The sequence below is a fragment of the Camelus bactrianus genome, chromosome 8, assembly GCF_048773025.1.
Source record: "Camelus bactrianus isolate YW-2024 breed Bactrian camel chromosome 8, ASM4877302v1, whole genome shotgun sequence".
NCBI classification, from domain to species: Eukaryota; Metazoa; Chordata; class Mammalia; order Artiodactyla; family Camelidae; genus Camelus; species Camelus bactrianus.
The window spans coordinates 24,761,987-24,781,586 of NC_133546.1; the positions used below are offsets into that span (position 1 = coordinate 24,761,987).

The window sequence follows — 19,600 nt, forward strand, 5'->3', positions numbered from 1 at the left end:
TATAACTCTAATGATGCTCAGTGTCTCTTAATGGGCCTTGTGGGTTTTTTTGCACAAAAATTGTACAAACTAGAGAAAGCAAAAGTCATGTCCCGTCTCCTGTTTTGTAATTTTTTTTCCTTAAGTGATGTCAGAATTTATATTTGTTGAGAACCCCATTTCTGCTAGAAACCATGCTATTTGTTTATGTATGTTCTCTAATTTTGACCTCACAACTGCCCTGGGAGGTAGGTGTTACTCTCATTTTATACATGAGGAAATGGAGGTACAGAGAGAGTAAATGAACTGCCTGGGGTTAAACAGCAAGTGATAATGAGGGATTTGAATTCTGGTCTGTCTGATGCCACTGCCTGGGGTTAAACAGCAAGTGATAATGAGGGATTTGAATTCTGGTCTGTCTGATGCCAAACCCCACACTTTCTTTTAATTTTTAATTTTTATTTTTTAATGGAGGTACTGGGGATTGAACCTAGGACCTCGCACATGCTAAGCATGTGCTCTACCACTGAGCTATATCCATCCCCACAAAGCCCGCACTTTGGGAAATCTACCACACCACTTCTTTAAAAGGAAAAAATTACTGGAGATTAAATCAGCACTTGCGATACTAGAATTTAAATTATTTCAGGCAATTGAATCAAACATACATCTTCGCTTAAATGACAATCATGCATCCTTAGACCATATCAGCTAAAACTTAAAAATTTTAAGATAATCTCTCTAGCTTACTTAAAAAAAAAAAACCCATCTGGACTGTTTCACAGCTAAAAGCCCTTTGTTCAGTCATTATTCAAATGTTTGTCCATTACATTCCCACGGAGGCAGGATTGAGTCTTAATGCCTCTGCTTTCTGCCCTGCTCCAGGAGAGACAGTAAGCATTAGCTGAGAACATGTCTGGAAATGTGTGATGAGTGGACCAAGTGCCTCCTGGAGGCACCAACCCGTGTCTGCTCCTGCAGAGCCTGTGAAAGCTCAGCAACCCTTGGGGGGACTGGCACAGAGGAGCAGAGCGAGCCATCACCAACCAGAACTGGGGCTTTGTTTGCATAGATGCAAAGGAGATAAATGACTCTCATTTTGTTTTTAGGAGCTGTTTCCTTCACAGAAATTTCTGACAAAACTGCAAATGAAAGATACACTATCTTCTAGTCCAGAATGTAGAGGGATAAACAGAAAAGCAGGCTGTGGTGAAGGCAGAGTTTTCATCGGGTAAACTTTTTACCCAACCTTGCCAATAAATAAGTACATAAATTAACCAAGCTGTTTAAAAAATGTAAAAATGAGCCTGACTTCCCAATGTAAAACCACCAGCATTTCTTTACTACATTCCCCCCCCACCCGTATATTCTCCATATATGTGTGAATCACTATTTGTCCAGCATCTTTTAATTTAAGAGGAGAGAACTTGCATCTCTTAAAAGCCTATCATGGACCAGAGTGCTGGGTGCTTTTTGTGAGCAATCTCTCTTAACTGCCATAACAAAAGCATAAAGATGTGACTGTCTGGAAATAATCTGTAGAGGTTCACTAACTTGCCTGAAGTCACAGAATAAGTCAGTGACAGAATCAAGATTGGGACCACTTCTCTCCCCAAAGCTTATCTGTGTTACATTACGTTGTTGTCCAGGAGCCGAGCTCTCACTGACGTTCTCATGAAATCTCCTAGAAGAGTTCGCTGGTGACGCCAAGTCTGTGGGCTTCTGGAGGGACTGGGTATTTCTGTATCCCAAGTATTTAGCACAACCTCTGGCACATAGTAGATCTTGAATCATATATTTGTTGAATTAAGTTCAATTTACTGACGTAGGCTTGGCCTTTTTGACAATGCCTCTGTTAGGTTCCCAGGTACATTTGAAAGTCATGTCTGACCTTTACTTGGAAAACCGCCTATGATTTTGACTTAGTGATATAGAATGTTGACAAATTAAAAAAGTGACTTTACATTCAGACATGGGGAAGCACTAAGGAGTCAGTGAGGTTCTGAATACAAATCTTATTGAAGAGAATAAGAATGAAGAGAATATGTAAAGATTTAACACTGCTTCTGTGAAACGTGACTGGTGTTTTTTTTTTTTTTTTTTTTATCTCCTCCATTTCCAGATAGATTTAGACTCTCAGCTTTCCTGACTGAACTCTGCTACTGTTCTTGGTGGCTTCCAATCCTGAAATGCAAGACCATATTTTTCACAAGTAATTCTTGAATTGAGTCTGCTATGTTTTCACAATGTAAAACATTGTACCCGATTCTCATTCATATATGAGTTTGACAAATGTGGATCAGAAAAAAAATCAGGGCTCAGGGGAAATGCAGAGCTGAACGGTGGCCCTTTTACCCTTCTCTTGGCATTGACTGGTGAATGATGGTTTCATGGACATGGCTGTTTCTACAACCCGCCAGTGGAATGAGTCACCTGGACCATGTCTGCATCTGTGCTCTTGGCCTTGACCGTGAATCTGATTGGTTGGCTGGTAACATGTTACCTGGTGAGAATCAGGATATTTTCATAGTGTGATATTTTAAAGAAATTATCTTTATTTTTAATTATTTATCTAGACATGCCAATGGCTATTTAGGCCACATTTTGAGCAGAAACTCACAAGGTGTTTTTTTTTTCCCCCAAACCCCATGTGTGTACACAAAACAACACAATTTTAAGAGTTTGCTTAAAAGAACAAAGCATAAGAAATACAGTGAGATACAAGCTCAGAACCAATGTTCAATCAGTGAGCAGATCTGATTCAACACGAGAAAAGGTTAGAGAACAAGCCTGTGTTTTGCAGGAAGCACTGTCTGGGGACAGTGTTGCAGGACACACTCCACGTCCCGTTGCAGGAAGCCTTGGGCAGGTAGGAACAGAGCGGGATGTTCACTCAGCCGAGCAGGGAGTTGGGGTAGTCAGGGTTTCAGGAACAGGGTTCTGACTACTGACAGGTGCTGTTAAAAGGAAAAGCAGGCTTTGCCTATCAGGCCTGGCAGTGATATCTGTTCTCTCTTTCTTCGATTTTGACTTTACCTTTCACTTATTAAAAATAGCCCTTTGACACCTCTCTCCTCAAGCACTGAAAGGATTAAACTTGGGAAGTCAGCTCTTTGCCGGTCCATGGACTAAGAGAAGGACATGAAGATCAAGTCCACAGATGACCCAACAGCTGTGTCTTAACTAGTAATCGGACTCCTTCTATTGAGATATTGAAGAGAGTCACTAGAGGCAGGAAAAAAAGAGTTTTCACATTTTTTCTTTTTTTGTCAAAAAACGAGGAACTCAAGAAATCTCCAGATGGCTGAAGGGAGACAAATGGATATAGTTTATGCATCACATTTCATTTTCCTTCAGAATTTTATTGTACTAGTGGCTGCTTTCTAGGCTTAATTGTTAGATATTTGGTAGTTTTCTCTGTGAGCTCTTCTTTAAGAACTAACAGACTTTCGTCCTATAAACTTGGAACTACTAAAAAGGCCTCCAATCTTGTTCATTTAAATTATGATATAAATATAGCTTAAACAAAGTCCATTTCCTAAACTCAAAGTAGAGGCTCCATTAGCTAAAATGGCATCTTCTTTCTTATCGCTACTGTATCCTCCCCAGTAACCGCTTTCCTTGATTTGATCTCATGTATATTAAAAATAGATTATGAAACGCCCTCTGCATCACCAAATCAAAATAAGAGAGGTCTGGAAGCAGAAATACATTCAATACGTTCTCTTTTGGGGCCTCACCAAGCCGAGAGCTTCAGAGTATTAAAGCAATAAAGACTTGTGTGTCAGTTCATAGTTATTACAGGAAAGAAAAAAAATCCCCCAAACCAAAACCCAAAGTTAGTGTTAAGTTTTCATAACTTGCCTTCTTACCCACATCAACAATTTCAACTTATCATCCACCCATTTCATGAGGTTTTCACACTTTCTTTAGTCCCATCCGATAATCTCTCTTACTTTGATTTAGAAAGTACAACCAACTTTCCAAATTTCCCCTAAATCTTAACTCTGCAAGCCTCGGTCTCCCTGCTGGAACTTAATACAATCCAGTCAAGTTTCTAACATTTCATTTGTATGCTAGGAGGGGAAAAAAAAAAAAAAGAGTTGCACTTCGGGAGTGAGAGTTAGCTGATGTTTTATCAGCTTGCGAAACAGCTTGGCAGCGGCAGAAACAATCACATTATAATTCTCTTACTACCATGTTGGTTAAGCTAAAAAGAAATGGGACATGGCCAATTTTCATCTGCTGTTAGTTATGCTAGAACTTCTAGAGAAAAGGTTCAATGCACAGAGGGTAGCCGACTAGAGAAGAATGCTATAACAAATTGATTTTATGGCCAAGTGTCTGCAGAAGAAACAGCAACAAATTCCAAGGTGACTCTGCTAGCTAGTGCCTCAGTTCACCACGATCACCTGCCAGGAAGGTAAATCCTATCAGAAAACGGAAATATTTTCTTTACTTAAATTATGTTAACTTCTGCTAAACAGCTGGGTAGTTGTTCACATGAAATGGAGGAAAAAGAAAAATCCAGTTACTATTAACACCAAAGAAATGCACGCCAACCATAAACCAAAGGTGCTTTGGTACTGTAGCCAGAAGAGACGGCAGGGGAGCAGGGAAGTCCCTGACAGTTAGATGACAGGGTCACAGAAGGGGTGTGAGACCTGCTATGTGTCCCACGAGGCCGACACACCACCATGTTCCATGACCAGAGTTGTATAAACACAAGTTTATCAGCTGGCTTGTTTAAACAGAGTGCAATGTCGCTGTGTTGAAAGGAGACTCCAGGCTTGCTGAAGGGTCTTGTTCATCTGAGGACACGGTGCTTGGTGCCATAGATTAAGCACTATGGTCGCAAGCGGAATGCACGTGAAGTTTCCAAACTCTTTCTTCAAAGACTTTATTCAGTTTTGCTTTGTGACCTTAGCTGAAAAGTGTAAAGACGGACATGGGAAGGCAGTTCAGAAGGACATCTGTGAGGATTTAAGTTGGGCAGCTTTCAGAAGATGAAAGATGTTTAAAGTTAAGGCCTTTATCTGCAAACAATAGTATATTAATAGACTCTATACCATATTTACAAATGCATTCTCTTGTATTAAAACTAACAGGATTCTGTTCACAGTGCCATTGTTTATACAGGTAGCAATCCCATAATACTCATGTATTTTGGCATGGGAATCAGTAGCGCTCGGTATTTACAGAAAATGTACAGGTGGGAATATAAACATGTCACTGAATCTGAGTTATGGATAAAAGGCAGGTGGGCTAATGGTGCAAAGGAATGAACTGTACAGCACCTTCCCCTCAGATCGGATAGGAAACGTGGTTTCTTAAACCAAGAAGATGCCAGATCTCTGACCCAAAGTGGCATAAAGTCTGTAAGAAAACAATGAACCCCCTGTTCGAGTTTGGGTACATTGAGTAATCTTAGTCCAAAGTTTTCGATCCACTGTCGAGTGCATACAATAGAAAAGTTAAAAAGATTTATTATTTTTTATAATAATAATTATTATTAAAATAGAAGGTACTTTCTTTAACGCTCTCGTTTGTGCTCTTGCACTTAAGACCAATATCCTTGGAGTTCCAAATATGCTGGTGTTTTGTCATGCAGATCAGCAGTCTGACGGCACGCGTGAAGATGCTCTGGACTTAGGAGGTGCTGCCTGTCCCAGTGGGACCCAGGGCCGAGGGGGCCGCGGCCGAAGCACCGCTTCTTACTCCCGGGTCTTCTCCTCGAGGGCCAAGTCGGCCCCTGGAATCGGCTCCCTCGTTGCGGAATGGAGTTGCTCATTTGGGCAGCTGATGCTGAGGTGACAATGGCTTCTGTACACTTGGAGAAAGGAGGGAGGCGGGGAAGTGGAGGAGCGGGCGTTCCCCAGAGCCCCAGGACCACACCCAGAGAGGGGCCGGTTGGGTCGGCCGGAGCCCCTCCGAGCTGCTGCCCTCTCCCAGGCCTCTGCTCCAGGAGGCGGTCCTTCTCAGTGTGCAGAGCAGGGGGCTGGCGGGGCTGGCACTACGCGGCGTCGCCTTCGGTCCCGGTAGGCTCCTCGTCCTCAGTCCCCGGGCGGGGGTCCGGGCCGCCGCCGCCCCCGCCCCCGCCATCACCACCGGCGCCGCTTCTGTGCTGCTTGGGCAACAGGCTCTTCCACTGGGCTTTGTTGTGTGCGAGATGGCCGAGCATGCTCTCAGACAGGGCACTGTTTCCCGTGAAACGGGCCCATTCCCGGAACAGGGGCTCCACGATGTAGGTCATGAAACCTGGAACAGGCAAGGCCAAACTCAGCAGCAGCAGGAAAGGAGGAGCTGCTTCTTCCTCCCTCACCAACACACTGGGCCCAGGACGTTCTCGGCCTGGGGTATGAAGGCCACCAAGACGGGGTCCTTGCCTTCAGTTTAGTAACATACGTCATCTTGGGCCTGACATTTAACCTCTGTGCCTCAGTTTTATGAAAACGAGTTAAGAAAGGTATCAAACCCACAGGGTTGCTATGACAATGAAATGAATTAACACATGTGAAATGCTTAGAAAGCTCCTGGCACCTAGAAAACACTCAATAATATTGGCCATTATTGTTTGAAGGAGAAAGACATATAAACAAAAAAGCTAAAAAAGGTCTCTGCTAGAACTAAGAGGGTGGGGGCGGCGGGGAGGAAAGGGCAGATGCTACCAGGAAGGGGCACACCATTGGCTGAGACCCTCTGAAGGATTCACACATTTACCCTGTAGGATGTTCTTTTCAGAATTATTGTTTCACTGTTTTGTCTTGCTTTCAATTATGTTAAATAACTAAGTGTAGGTAATATAAGTTCATTTATCGTCAAGACAAATTTTTACCTGCATCAAAGTTCTGCTTGAATGACGAGATAAGATTGGCTGATATTAAACTTCTTTGTTTGCCTGTCTGTTCTCTTAACTATTTTTAGCCTTGTTGCTTTCTAATCATGTTTCACTCTTAATGTGCTTTCATTTAGCTGTGATTTATTAAAGCAAAGGTAACTTCCAGTTTAGGCTGGAATTATTGGACTCATCATAGCCTTGGATATATTTAGGTTTTATTCTATTTCCCTGAAATGTAGGTATGCAGAGAAAAGGTAAATGTTTTTCAGCATAACAAAATCTTCCAACAACTAACCCTGTATGTCTACAGGCATGTGAATTATAAGGCTTGATTTGATTATCTTTCTGTTGGACAGACAGCAGATACGTGGCCTCTGAGGATGCTGTAGAGATTGGAAAAGGATGCAGCAATGCAAAATGTTATCATACATGTCTGCATCATCTCATCAGACGTGAAATATGATTTAAATATTATAAGATTATTTTAGATAACCTGAACCTGAGGAGGAGAGTTAAGCCAGCGACTTGCTGTCTACATTGTTGATAAGGTTATGCAGGCAGACAGGAAGTAAGGATTACATTCTGGAATGTTCTTGCTTGCTATTCTTGAATTTTCTTCACCTCCTTCACAGTCTCCATATTGAATTTTGAATGTCTTTCATCTTAAGTGAGATTAGATATTAGATATCTAAAAGGATACTTTGCAATATTTTATTATTCTAAAGTTTAAGGTGTGAATATGTATCAGGGTTACTTAAGTGTAAAAAATAGGTACAAATCCCACATTTAAAAACCCAATACTTAAAATAAAATCAACTCATTTTCTTCCTGAAATTATTCTGGAATTACACCTCTGTGTTTCTACTCGTCAGACATTAAGACCTCGTTTGGAGAGAGGAGAGTGATTTTCAAGTCTGTATAGGCACCATGAGGCAGTTTCCCAATGAAGAAAGGCTTCTGCACAATCAGATTCGGGAGCCTGTTCCATAGGTTCCCAGCATATTGTGCCAACCTCCCTCTTCTACTCAAGTGACGTAGAACCTGACCTTGCTGGGATACTGTCCTCCTGGAGGGGTGCGAGTTGGGGAAGGGAGAAATGGTGGCTTCAGAGAGATCAAGGGAAAACCTCTTTCTTCTCACCTTTCTATAGGTTTCACCAATTAGAGATTCATTTGACTTAATGCCTTTTTTTTTTTTAAATACAGAGTTTGATGGAGACAGGGGAGGAATGTGTGGAGGGGTGGATATTAAGTCGCTGTTTCATTTGGGTAAATATGAATTACTTAAACAGAACATCAGATCTAAGCTTGAGATGGTGCTCAGGAAATCCTCACTGTGGACTGGGAAAGGAGAAAGAGAGGGGACATTTTTCAGTCCCAGTGGAATCAGGACAGAGGAAGCAGCTGCAAGTTTAGGACCCACTGGAAAAACCCCTGTCTGGGAGGCTGGAGCCCACAGCTCCCATTAGACTCTGTTCATCCTTTTGGGTTTTTCCAGCTTAGCCTAATCTACCCCTGCACATGACACCTCCCAGCCCTGAACCTACAAAGCTGGGAGATGTGGAACAAGAGACAGCAAGATTTTGGTACTAAGGGTTGTTTTATAATCACCTCTTTCTTTTTATTATTGGTGTGCTGGTGTAGCATCCATAGGATTTTCCTCTTCACTCAATCCCCATCCCATTTAAAAAACAGGTATCTATGGTAACCACATTTTCCTGAGCTGAAAATCAGGACATATGATCTGACAAAATAAGTGTGTTCTCATGACAACAAGAGGATAGACTCTCCGAAATCAAGTCTGTCTTGCAAATCCGGGTTGCGTGCTTTAACAATATGAATGCTTTTCTTTGGGGGCTCAAAATGTCTTTAACAGATGCCTGGCAAATTTCTTTCTAGCCAGAGTATAGCAAACTGGGTCTCAGGATTAGGATTTTGGTCAGGATCTATTCCTTTTGAATCACATCTGCAGAGTTTCCACAGCTAACACAACCAGATAGGGTACTGCATCCAAGGAGGCTGAGGCTGTATTTCTGCTGATGCGGCTGCCCTTCCTGCCCCATCGCCAGCAATTCTGTAGCTTCATAGGAGATGGATTCTTCCTGGGTTCTAGTTTTTCGTAACACCTCTCTCCCTTTTACAGGTGGAAGAATCGGTTTAATTGTGAAAAGAACATAACAATATTAAGGGAAAACAATGTTAAGGGAAACAAAGGGGAAAAAAAGAGCACCAATATCATAATTCCAACATGTCTTTGTAATCTTTGTATATTCCCTTTGTATTTTTCAACTAGATTAATTTTGTTCCTATTTCCTTACGATGACTTTGTGACTTGTTTGTGGGACTGTGGATTCACTGTGACCCTCAGTAATTGGAAGCATATCATTTTAACTCGATATGGTTTTCTTAATTTTCAGTTGATCTTTTTGGGTGCCCTTTTCCCCCTCAATTTCAAGGCATAAAGCCTCGAGTCTTGCAGAGGTTTGCAGGACTGTGAATGCATTAAGCTGTCTGAGGTCTGTGGGAACTGGTGAAGAACATGAACTGGTACACATGAGGGCCATAATTTTAAGCAAAAGAGCTAAAGTTCTGAGTTTGGTTTTAATTGGAGGAATTACAAGGAAAAGGAAGACTTGTAGATGGAATTGATAGTGTGTTTCAAGGAGTGATAGAAACTAATAGTTCTTTTAGGTGCATTAACATCACAGTTTAACAGTTTACTGTAAGTGACACCTAAGAGAAAGAGACTGAAAATACATTTTGAAATGAAGAGTAGAAGAGCATGGGACCCAGGTCACAAGGGACAGCATGGCTTGCCGGGCCTGGGCTTGAGGACTGAGCCCTTGGGTTTGTGCACTGAGGATGAAGAGTAGTGACCAGATTGGAAAGATTCTAAACTGCACCCTTAAGTCTCAAAGAGAGTGTGAGCAAATCCAACCTTCAGCCAATAATTGATTCTTGTTACTTTCCTCTACTCTATTTCGGTTAGATTCAATTCTGAACTATAAAGTTAATACAGGTTAGTTAAGGGTCTATAATAAAGCTTTTACTCTGTTTTTCATAGTTTCTCAATTGGTAACTACCTAGTAGATTAGTCATGATTAGAGGGTTTATCTGGACTCAGCCATTCAAAAGGGCTCTAGTTTGGGTTTTTGAAAGCCATGTGTAGATCTTGGTGACTCTTGGCAGAGGTGACACAACTATTCATCTGAAATTAAAATTGAATTCAACTCACCAATTTGTATACTAGGGATTGAATCTTTCTGTTGATTGCAAAGAGGACTGATTTCCAGTTCAAATTTCTGTTCAAGGTCACCTAAGAAAAAAGAAGAAACACATTGGTAATCTAGAACTTATAAAAATAAGTGTTGATAGTTTTAGTGGTCTAGTTGGAAGTTCTCTGGGAATCGCTGTTCCCTGCCTTATCACTAGGAACCCTTTAGCAGCGACTGGTTCTGCCTTGCTCTGGTAGCTTCTGTGAAAATTTAAAATTATTAGAGTATCAACAACCATTTACAATAGGCGCATTGTAAACAGGTGTGCTCTCTGGGACGAAAATAACCTTTTGAACAAAGGTCTATAAGAACAAGAAAACTAATGGCCAATTTCCCAACATGAAATAGAAGTTCTGGTTTTAAGTTACAGGTTAATAAAACAGGTTGCTGCTTTCCCCCTCTTTTCACTCTGCCTCCTTTAACTGAGGAAGTCTGGCTTCAGAAAGTGTGCACTTAACCACTGAGCTAGAATCTTTGAGATGCCACATTTCCAACATTTTCTCCAAGACTGTAGCCATGGCGCCCATGGTCTCTTGTGTCCTGGTGATCCTCAAGACTGATGTGGTTTATTTCTTTCTGTTTTTTTAAACTGAAAGATAGTTGATTTACAATATTATAATAGTTTCAGGTATACAACATAGTGAGTCAATATTTTTATAGATTATACTCCATTTAAAGTTATTATAAAATATTGGCTATATTCCCTGTGCTGTCCATTACATCCTTGTATCTGATTTATTTTATACCTAGTAGTTTGTACCTCTTAATCCCCTACGCTTGTCTTGCTCTTCCCCTCTTCCTTCTCCCCACTGGTAACCTCTTGTTTGTTCTCTGTATCTGTGAGTCTGTTTTTATTTTGTTACATTCCTTTGCTTTATTTTTTAGATTCTACATATAAGTGAAAACATACAGTATTTGTCTCTCTCTGTCTGACATTTCACTAAGCATAACACCCTCCAGGTCTATCCATGTTGTCGCAAGTGGCAAAATTTCATTCTTTTTTATGGCTGAGTAGTATTCCATTGTTATCTATATACCACATCTTTATCTGGTTTCTTCATAACTCACTCTTAGGTTTTGCTTCTTAGCTAGTTTCTTCAGAATTTCTTATGCTTCAATTCTGTATGTTGCCCTAATTGCACTTTTTAAGATGACTGCCACTGTCATGTTCTCTACCTTAGCCTCGTGTACAGGGCTCAACAAATCCTCTCATTCTCACCTTCTATGGGACCAAGCTGGTCTATGAGGCAGGGGGATGGTCCCTACCTCAGTGTCTCTGTCCATTTCCACTCCTCTCTATCTAGACCTATGAGGCTTCCTGCAATGAGGGAAATGTTCTCTGCACTACCCACTACAGTAGTCCCTTGAAATAATATCAATTAAACTGAGGAACTAAATTTTACATTTTATTTGATCTAATTAATTTAAATTTAACTAGCCACATGTGCCTCATGGCTACATTGGAAAATGCAGTCACTACACATCCTTTAATACCCAGCTTAGATTCTACCATCCTCAGCACCAGCTCTTCTCCTGTGACCTCTGCCATAAGCAATCTTCCAATTGGATCATTTATTCATTCACTTACTTCAACATATATTTACAAAGCACTGTATGTTTCAGACATTTTGTTAATCAATATAGAGAATACAAAGAGGAAAACTACAGTTTCTCTCCTCTAGGAACTTTACTGATTAGGATTTTGAGTTTATGAAACATTAACTAGACTTTGTGTCTCCTTCATGACACCCCCAGTGGGGTTTTGTACATAGGTAATTCACAGCTTTGCTGAGGATTAGACGAGGCTGGAAACAGATGTTCAATGAGAACGTCTGGGGATCTTGGTTGATTGGGAAGATACCAATCTGTAGTTACAATAGGACAGAAATTCCACTTTCTTAAGGCAGTGAGGGGAAGAGGGTGAATGATGTTTGAATCCTAATATCTGCTGTGAGAATTTAACACTGTTTTCTTGATTCACGGGATCTCATCTTTCTTTCCCCTTCTGTCCTCAACCTTGAGTTTAGGGATCTTCCTTTGCTCAATATCACAAATCATTAAAGATACTTTGGCTGAGACTGGTAGCAGTCTGTGGAAGCCCAAATCCTAAACTGAAAGCCAGAGTAAGAGTAATCAAAATGATACAAGTTGTGCTTATAGAATTTCTAAAAAATAATTCAGTATGGAGGACAGGGAGTTTGTATAATCAGAAAGTCTGGTCTTCTCCTCTTAAATAGTCTGAACTTCTGCTAGACCCATAAGGCTATTAAATAAAAAGCACCTGACATGCCCTCTGTATTTTCCTTTCTCTGCCAGGAGACATACCAGAGCAAAGTGTATGGAGGCTTACCTTTAGTGATCGGAGTTACAAATGTTCCACGTTGTTTCATCTTACAATGCTGCACGTGCATATTATTATGAGGACAACAATACGTTTTTCAAAGAAATGTTACAGATTACCTTGATTGGTTGATCCCATTTGCTCTACTTAGTTAACAACTTCAATTTACCAGCTCTGTGGGCCTTACTCTCTGCCCCAGAGACATGGTCCATGCTCCAAGTTGCTCATAACCCAAATAGCGTGCAAGATAAGTGAATGAAAGGGTTTAAACTCCGGTCAATGCCAACAGGAATTTGTGACTGAGTCAAAACCAAGAGGGACGGAGTAGAGACTCTTTTCTCTGTCCATTGCTTGATTCCAAGGATGAAGATCCTAGCCCCTCTCTCACTGTGCTACTTCGATGTTTTCTGTATCTTACAGTAGAGAAAGTATTTATCTGATCAGATCCAAGACTGCCCTGCTCCAAGTTCACCATATTTCCTTTTGTTTTTCCCTCAGTGGAGATTTTATATCATGGGCAACTGGAACTGATCTCCTCATTCCTAACCACTCACACTCTACTGAAGTGAAATTACACAGAGTGGGAGCTACGTGAGTGCTTTAACTCAAAGGGGAGAGATGGTGAGTGGAGCCTCCTGGCCCCGCCTGAACCCAATCCGTTCTGCTTTGTCTTCTGTCTCTGGGACCATCTCGATGTCACTGACACATCTTTCTATGGCGCCTTCTCCAAAAGGCTCACTCTTGCTACCTGACCTCCCCACAGAGCTGGTATGTGGGACACTTCAGCCTTTATTTGTTCTCAGCCTCTCCAACCTGATCCTGTCACTAACATCAGGGCCCTGTTGTGCCTGAACAAACATCCTGAGCACTGAAACTGGGCCTGAAGAAACAAGCTGTGTTTAAAGGCCCAGATCCCCCCAACGGCAAGCTCCTGCTGCTCGTTCATGGCCTTATTTCTGAATGAGGTTGATCTCTTAAAATTATTCCCTAACTTGGGGCCATTTGTCTTTTTATTGCATGTATTTGAGAGGATGAACTCTGGCCAGCTGTGCTCTATTTCATGATTAACTTCATTTAAGAAAGTGAAGGAAAGGGATACAAAAAAAGTCTAAGTCCTTCTGTCCGAGTGGAAAACATTGACCCCAAATGGCATTTAGCCTTTGGCCGTGCTCAGCTCATTAAAATGAAGGTTAGAGTGAAAATCAAACTGCCCCTCAAATTCTTATATCCACAGAGGAAAACCATCAAATATATATATATCCCTCTTTTGCTCATTTTTATTGTACCTCATCACTACCTGTTTCCATAGTAAATCAATGTTATTTATTCTTAAATTATTTCCAAAAAAGAGCTGGCTGGTTTGCAAGAGGGTTAAAGAGAAAGGTTAGGATAATAAGAGTCAATGAAAGAACAAATGTCATAATAGATTAGCCATTTCCTGTTTTATTAGGATAAATGCCTAAAAGGAGAAGGAGCAAGGAAAACTGCCAGTCACTACTAACCTTGCCTGTAGAATTCTTCACAGACCCTTTCGCTCCATTGCTTGCTCATCTCCCAGATTCTACAGGGGTTGCAAATGTCAGCGCACTTCAAGGCGATCTGAGAAATGACAGGGCAAGAAGAGATGGTCAGAGGATGATCCTTGAGCAGCAAATGCACCCCAAGCCCCAGGGGCCGTCAGACCCACCAGTCGGCCTCCGGCTACCCGATCAGTATTTACAGAGGCCTCCCGGACGTGCCTCTTCAGGAAACAGCACTTCTTCACCCCCGCACAAAACCTCCATTCAGAACTCCCACTTTATAGCAGTTAGAAGAGCCACCGTCCAAGGACACGGAGCTTCCTGGAGGAGACTCGGGGTGGGCAGGCCAAGGAAAGCCACGGCCTGGCTCGGGCTGTTGCCCCACCCCTCGTGGGCAGGGAGGCCGCGGGGGCCCCAGCCAGGCTCGAGTGAGATCATTGGGACCTCACCCACAGCGGCCACGTGTGTGTTTGCATTTATATGCTGTGTCTGTGTGTGGGAGCAAGCTCAGACTGCCAGCCAGGGAGCTAAGTCATATCAAACCTCCGAGCGTTCGGTTTGCAGAGATCAGTCCAGGCCTCCTTGGCTGGCCTCCCGCTGGTCTGCGTCTGGGACGCCAGCTTGGTCAGTGCTGCTGACCCTAGGAGGGTTCCTTTGAATTTCAGAGAAGCGGATTCTTACCCTTAACCACCAACTGCCGGGACACCACTGCCCAGATGGGCTCCTGATGGTGTGCCCTCCCCACAAGCAAGGTCTGCTGGTTTTGACCTAGTTCTCTGGGCTCACAGAGCTGCTAGCAGCGTTGCGGGCTGGGAGAGCCTGGGTCGTAGTAAGCTGCAAACTTGCTTGGTTCTTTATTTCCCAGTTAATGGGGGTACCAGCACCTGTTAAGAGTAGGTAAGGGACAGAAGTACCCTCCAGGTTCTGCCCTTTAGGGATTCATTTGTGTTAGCAAGCTTTCTTTTTGAAATGCAATTGTTCAGGCCAAATCTCTCAGCTACTCACAACTTGGCTCAGGTCTAAAATCAGACGTCTGGGGCACTCAGGGACTAGCAGACTAGTTTGGGAAGAAAGCAGGAGGGAGATACAGTTTTACAGCTGGGAGGAGAGTACTTCCTGAAAAGGATGGAGCATGGTGGACAGCTTAGAAGGCAGCATGCAGACACGGGAGGAAAAAGACTGCACAGTTTAGTCTCCCACGTGCAGCTCCAGCTCCCTGGTTAGGGTTGGTCTAGCCAGCTGCATCCAGGATCCACCCATTCAGGCTTTTGTGCCAAAAGGAAAGAAGGAAGATGAATGAAAATGGAAGATCAAGAAAAAGCCTGTGGTTTGGATCCAAGGTCAGACTTCTGCTTCCCAGGTCCCCTCCTCCCCTTGTTCTCCCGTCACAAACGCCTTCTTGCCACGGAATGAAACAGAAAAGCTGGGCTTAATGTGACTCAATTCATTCAATTAAACTTAAAATCATTTATTTACTGGTGCTTAAAATGTTAAGACTAGGTACACATGTTTGAGCCTCAGATGAAAATACGAGTTTAGATGGGAAAGGGAAGTAAAGCAGAGTTTAAATTTAACAGGCTTTAGGTAAAGGAAGGAGACTTGTTTCTCAGTTTTTGTTGGTGCTATAGTTAACATAATACACTTTTGTATTAAAGAAACAGTGTTCTAAAATTGCAGAGGTCTGACAGTGGTCAACTTTACATCAAGCCACAAAATGTAGTAGATTCTTCCTGCATGCAACTACCCAGAGGGACTACTTTGTGGTGAAGCAGTTACCAAACAAGGAAAAATGAGATATTATCAACTTACTGACGTGAAACCCAGATATTACTTGCTTGGAAACCACTTAAAAATTTCATGTGTCTCAAAGTTTTTCATAAAGTAGGTCACTGCTCTAGCTTGTACCATGGGAGATACTCCTCAAATACACTAAAATGATTGATCGTGTCCTTAAGCGTTGTACCCAGAGAGGAGAATGACTTCTTTTTGTGGTGGTTGTTTACCTGAAGCATAAAGTGCCTGTCGTGTACATCCTCCAGTCTTAAGTCTTTATTGTGGAGGTGAGCTTTCAATCTGGTCAAAAATTCATTCTGCCTGTTGATGTCTGTAGCCAAGATCAAGGAGCCCAGCTGCTGTTCAATATCCTGTCTGCATCCACAAGAATGAAAGAGAAAACACACACACAAAGCAAATCCCTTTGAGGAGGGTGATTGATTCTGCCGTCATCAGGTGGCTTGTAATCTCATGTCTGCCTTTGATTCTGTTTATTACACAGAGTCCCAGTCCCTCGCAGCCCAGGAGTGATTCTCTCACCCACTATCACTTCTGACCCTGGACAGGAGGCATGCCAAGGACTGTACAGAGAGACTGAAACCTTGGGTGAACAAAGCTGTGGTAGGTTTTACACTCCCAGGTTCCTGAAAGACTGAAGGCCAAATATATGCTTTAAGGAGGACACAAAAAGACTCACAGAATCACAGGCGTCTGGGCTGTGCTTTTAATAGAGTTCAAACCAACTCAAACCTTAAGATTTGCATGGGGGGAGAAAAGAGCATAATAATAATAATAATAATAATAATAATAATAATAATAATAATAATAATAATAATAATAATAATAATAATGATAATAACAGTGCCTGATACTACGGAATGGAAAGCTCCAGTAAGGGAACAAAACAAATAGGCTGGAAAGAGGTACTGGAACTTAAAAGAGAATCATAGTTGATGAAGGCACCATTAAGAAGCAGTAATCAAGCTGTATATTGGTCAACAAATGGTATAAGGGAAATAGGATATTTTGGAAAAATAAAGCAAATTTGAGCTTTTCCTCACATATAGAAAGTAATCAATGGAAGGAAAATCCATAACTAGTTTTAAAATTCACCTTTAAAAGTGAAGTATATTTAAGCAGAGTGCATAGAGCATACATATTCAGCTTAATGAGTAAATGTGAAATAAATATCTTACAATCACCCCCCAGGTCAAGAACATTGCCTGCCAGTACCCCACAAAGTCCCCATCATGTCTCTCATCCCACCCCCCTTTTTTCCAACCCCTGAAGTAACCATTTTCTTGATCTTTGTTTTATTTATTTATTTATATTTATTTATTAATAATTTGACCACTTACGTGTGCACATCTAAGTAATACGGTTTGATTTTAACTGCTTTTGTTCTTTAGGTTACATGGTGAGTATCGGCTGGTGATTTGCTTACTTAACTTTATATTTTTGAAAGGCATCCATGTTGATGTGTGAGCTGCAATTCATCCATTTTCATTATTATATCGCTTCCCATGGTAGGAATATATTTCAATGTATTTATCCACTCTACTTTTGATGGTCACTTGAGTTGTTTCTGGGTTTTGACTCCTTTGAAAAAATGCCACAGTAAACACCCTTGTATACCTCCAGGTATACATGTGCAAAGGTTTCTCCAAGGACTATATCCAGGAATACAGTTATCGGATCACAGAGTGTTTTCATCTTCAATTTCCTAAATACTGCCGATTATTTCCAAAATGACTGTACACATTTACACTCCAGGCAGTAATAGATGAGATTCTCACTGCTTTACATTCTTACCCTTTACACTTTTTGCCACTCTGAGGGGTATGCAACTGACTGTGGTTTTAATATGAATTTCCTTGTGGTTATTATACGAATTTAATATGAATTTTTAATATGAATTTTAATGTGAATTAATGAGATTGGACATACTTTCATATGTTTATTGGCCATTTGTATTTCTTCTTCTGTGAAGTTTCTATTCTAGTCTTTACCTATTATTCTATTGGGTTGTCTCTCTTTTGCTTATTGATTCTATGAGTTCTTAATATATTTCAATAATGGTCCTTTGTCTCTTATGTATTGTAAATATCTTCTCTCATTCTGTGGCTGGTCTTTCTGTTTTCTTTATGATGTCTTTTGATGAAAGGATGATAATCTTTAATATAACTTAATTTATACATCTTTTTATTTATGGTTAATATTTTTCTTCTATTTAAGAGATCTTTCTTACCTCTGATGAAAATATTCCCCTACATTATATTCTAAAAGGTTTATAGTTTCACCATCCACATTTTTGTTTTTAAATCATATATATACATCTTTAATCAACTTCTAAACATTAGAAATAGTCTTAGAAAGTAGACAATGTGTTACAAAAGAAATTTAAAATGCCCCCACAGTATGAAACAATATTAAATATTCTTAGAATAACAAAAAAATCCCAAATTAAAACAGCTATGTGATAACTATCTCCCACATTTTTATCAGCAAATATTAAAAGTAACTGCTAAATAATTTGCTGAATTAATGATTGTGATACTTAATGCTGTTGATGATATGGGGAAATCATCCGTCTTATTCTGTTAGTGAGAGTGTAAACTGGTACATGTTCCTGGAGGGTATTTTAGGAATTATTGTTAAAAGCAATGAATATAAATAATTTGACCAACAGTTTACCTACAAATTTACTATGAATATGTTAGTAAAAATATAATTAGTAAAGATATATGTTATAAGAATGTTTATCCTATTGTTGTTTATAATAATAAAACATTCTTGGGGAAAAAATGACAGGAGTTCATAAATAGGAGACTGGTTAAGTAAATCATGTTACAAGCATATTAAGCCGTTATGATGTATGATGATGTATGGTTTATTTACTGACATGGAAAAATGCCATGTTTTATTGTTACGTTAAAAAACAGGATACAAAGCATGTAAGACAAGACCTCTATGATCACAGAAAAGAATTTGGAAAGATATATCATGGGATTATGAATGATTTTCACTTAAAAAAGCTCTAAATATTGTATGAATTCTTTAAAAACATGAATATTTATTACATTTATAACCAGAAAATATAACTGTTTCAGTTAGGTAAAATGTTTCATAAACCAAATTAAAAGGAAAACTAAAAACTTCACATGATATTTATACTATATAACACATGTTACTGTAGTTAAAATACAGCAACTAAAATAGAAAAACTTCTTACAAATGAATAATAAAACTGATAGGAAAATAAAAAAAGACCAAACACAAAAATTTGTTTCCTAAAGAAATAATAGTGGCCAATAAATACATGAAAAAATTTCAATCTCATTTGTAATCAATGAAACCCTCTCTCTATCTCTGTCTCTAACTTCTTCCTCTGTCTCCCTTTCTCTCTCCATGTCAAATTTGTAAATATTTAAAGTAGATAATAGAGATAAAACTCAATTTTGATGATGGTACATTGGTAGATTTTCTATAACTCTACCAGTGGGAATATAGGTAGATACAGCTTTTTGGAAAAGTAATTTGATAATATACAACAAGAACCTTAAAAATTCACACCTTTCTTTCTGATAAATAACTTCTATCCACAAATGTTTTCTAAGAAAATAGCATATTGGAGTTTGGGATAAAAATATATGTTTAAGAATGCTTGTGAAGCATTATTTATAATGATAAAAATTTGAAAATCAACAATAGGCAATATTTAATACAATTTGATACAATAATGCCTTATAGCAATGGAAGTCATTTTATTTTAGTAGCAGGTTTGATGATATGGAAAAAGACTTTTACAGTAAGTGAAAAATATCAGGACATTCACCATACAAAATAAGTTCCCTATTTTGTTAAAATATAATTGT

At 40.1% G+C, this 19,600-nt stretch overlaps 1 protein-coding gene across 6 annotated transcripts in view; it reads right to left on the reverse strand.

Moving 5' to 3' along the window:
- Positions 1-2,514: 2,514 nt before the first annotated feature.
- PDE7B (phosphodiesterase 7B) overlaps positions 2,515-19,600 on the reverse strand; it is a 290,370-nt gene continuing 273,284 nt past the window's right edge. For 5 of the 6 annotated variants that reach the window (XM_045524587.2, XM_045524588.2, XM_010965616.3 and 2 more), the window contains 4 exons: positions 15,956-16,100; positions 13,935-14,031; positions 10,052-10,132; positions 2,515-6,237 (listed from right to left, as the gene is read on the reverse strand). In XM_045524587.2, the coding sequence (XP_045380543.2) occupies positions 5,993-6,237; positions 10,052-10,132; positions 13,935-14,031; positions 15,956-16,100 (568 nt within the window). In that variant the 3' untranslated portion in view covers positions 2,515-5,992. Of the gene's footprint in view, positions 6,238-10,051; positions 10,133-13,934; positions 14,032-15,955; positions 17,325-19,600 lie in introns of those variants that run through there. The other variant, XM_074368299.1, reaches the window with a different exon arrangement.